This window comes from Electrona antarctica, assembly GCF_951216825.1.
Source record: "Electrona antarctica genome assembly, contig: scaffold_157, whole genome shotgun sequence".
Classification (NCBI taxonomy): Eukaryota; Metazoa; Chordata; class Actinopteri; order Myctophiformes; family Myctophidae; genus Electrona; species Electrona antarctica.
This window is the reverse complement of record NW_027637710.1, coordinates 77,501-80,179: the sequence shown is the minus strand read 5'-3', so window position 1 is coordinate 80,179 and position 2,679 is coordinate 77,501. Positions and strand designations below refer to the sequence as shown.

At 43.2% G+C, this 2,679-nt stretch overlaps 1 protein-coding gene across 1 annotated transcript in view; it reads right to left on the bottom strand.

The window, feature by feature from the left end:
- The window catches only part of LOC306918720 (serine/threonine-protein kinase WNK4-like), a gene marked incomplete at its 5' end in the record, with an annotated part of 79,142 nt that overhangs the window by 50,753 nt on the left and 25,710 nt on the right, over positions 1-2,679 (bottom strand). Inside the window, 2 exons of the mRNA XM_079531589.1 lie at positions 167-389; positions 2,520-2,608. Coding sequence (XP_079387715.1) covers positions 167-389; positions 2,520-2,608 — 312 coding nt within the window. The remainder of the gene's footprint in view (positions 1-166; positions 390-2,519; positions 2,609-2,679) is intronic.

Sequence of the window (2,679 nt, the reverse complement as noted above, 5' to 3'; positions counted from 1 at the left end):
GAACTATCTTAACTTCCTGGAACTATGTTAACATACCATGTCCTGGAACTATCTTAACATACCATGTCCTGGAACTATGTTAACATACCATGTCCTGGAACTATGTTAACGTACCATGTCCTGGAACTATGTTAACGTACCATGTCCTGGAACTATGTTAACATACCATGTCCTGAGCGACCTCCTCGGCCACGTCGCTGTAGAGGCTGTACAGGAACTCGATGGCGTTGTTGTCCTTGTACTTCCCCCTCAGCTTCCTGTGTTCTCCCATCCTGAGCCAAAGCTTGATGGACGGACGCACGCCGTCGTCCTCCTCCGCCAGCTCCGCCCGCACGCCCTCGCTGCTCTCCTGGAGGAACACGTGGTCCAGGAGCTCCTGGATGGTGAACCTGCATGTAGGAGACACAGCATCTATTTAACACATTTAGGCCTGACGTCGGGAGAAATAAAGTCTTCTAAATCCTGAAAAAAAATGTTTCTATGTCAGTTGTTCTCAAACATATTCATGTCAAGGAACCCCAAATATATATGACATTGGCCGCTGACCCCCATCGGAAAATATGTAGTTCCAGGGACCCTCTCAGTAGCAAAGATTAGAGTTAAAAACTCGCTCTGAAAGAACATATATTCAAAGATTTCAGGCACATTTTCACGATTTTTCAAAAATAGCAGACCTACAAGCTCATAGCGCGCCACTCGGTGGCGCGCTACGAGCTTGTAGGTCTGCTATTTTTCAACAGCTAAAGCATAACGTAATGCTTAAAACACCAACAGGGGTTCCCGCCCAGAATGTGTTAACACGGAGCCCGCCAGAAACGAGAAACACGGAGGGTTAAATTAGTACCCTATAGCCCACCAAACACCAGACTCTCGTTTTCCAGGGTTTGTATTCTTTAATCCAATGTTTTAATCCGATCGTATCGTATCGTATCGCTACTGTTTGCTAACGCAACAACACAAAGTGGGACAGTGGCCGCGGCCATTTTGGAGATGCGCGCGCATCCACTTCCATTCTAAAGCCCTGCATTCAAAGCCCTGTATCTCAGAAAACGACATTGAGGGGGCGGTTTCTGAATTCTGACATGACTTGGGGTCATGTGATCAGTGACATCACGTCTGCGTATTCACACACACACACACACACACACACACACACACACACACACACACAGCTGACCAGTACAACCACAGTCTTATAGAACCCCCAGTTGGGGGTTCAGTGCCTTGCTCAAGGGCACTTCAGCGGTGTTGGGTGAGTGATGACCAATCACTTCCACACCCAGATTTTTCTGTGCGCTCCTCTAACCCTTAGGCCACCGCTGGCCCCCCCACTGGCTCGAGGAATACTTCCTTTTAGTCTAATATCCACAAAACTAAACTCCTAGGGTCTAGGGTCGGTGCTTCCTAAACTAAACTCCTAGGGTCTAGGGTCTGTGCTTCCTAAACTAAACTCCTAGGGTCTAGGGTCTGTGCTTCCTAAACTAAACTCCTAGGGTCTAGGGTCTGTGCTTCCTAAACTAAACTCCTAGGGTCTAGGGTCTGTGCTTCCTAAACTAAACTCCTAGGGTCTAGGGTCTGTGCTTCCTAAACTAAACTCCTAGGGTCTAGGAGGTCAAGACCTTTCAATTCAATGTAAATTCAAAGGGATTTATACGTTTCATCTTGTGAACAAAACAACCTCCTCCTCCTCCTCCTCCTCCTCCTCAGGCTGCTGAGCTGATAATTATAGAACACAACAATTACTGTCGGATCAAAGGCTTAGTGTCAATTAAATAACCGTCCCTAGAACTCATCACAGCTTCACAGTGAATCAAATGAGACTCTTTTTGATACAGAGACAGTCATGACTAACTGTTCAGGAGAGAAAGAAAAATGTTTTATTATTTGTATCCTAAATGAGTTAATATCACAGGCAGACTCTTCACATACTAGAGCATGTCTGAAATAAGTGTCAGAGCTGAAATCGACATGTAAATATGAAATAAATGCTTAAACATGTAGCTAGGTGTAATGTTAGAGACCACAGAAGACATGTAAATATGAAAAAAATGCTTAAACATGTAGCTAGGTGTAATGTTAGAGTCCACAGAAGACATGTAAATATGAAAAAAATGCTTAAACATGTAGCTAGGTGTAATGTTAGAGTCCACAGAAGACATTTAAATATGAAATAAATGCTTAAACATGTAGCTAGGTGTAATGCTAGAGTCCACAGAAGACATGTAAATATGAAAAAAATGCTTAAACATGTAGCTAGGTGTAATGTTAGAGACCACAGAAGACATGTAAATATGAAATAAATGCTTAAACATGTAGCTAGGTGTAATGTTAGAGACCACAGAAGACATGTAAATATGAAATAAATGCTTAAACATGTAGTGTAATGTTAGATTCACATGACATGAAAATAACGAAAATTTTAAAAAAAAATGTCAATGACTTAGCCTCGGGTCACTGCATCCTTCTAGAGTTTATAAAATAAAAGCATCCTTCTATAGTTTAACAAAATAAAAGCCTACCTCTCATTACTGTTGGTGCGTATGCAGCCTTCAATGATCTCCTTCAGCTCTGGGACCGTTACCTTGGAGAAGTTATCTGGCTTTATGCCCTAGGAGACGAGGAGAGGAGAGAGGAGAGGAGACAAGGAGGCATAGAGAGGACCGTTACTTTGGAGAAGTT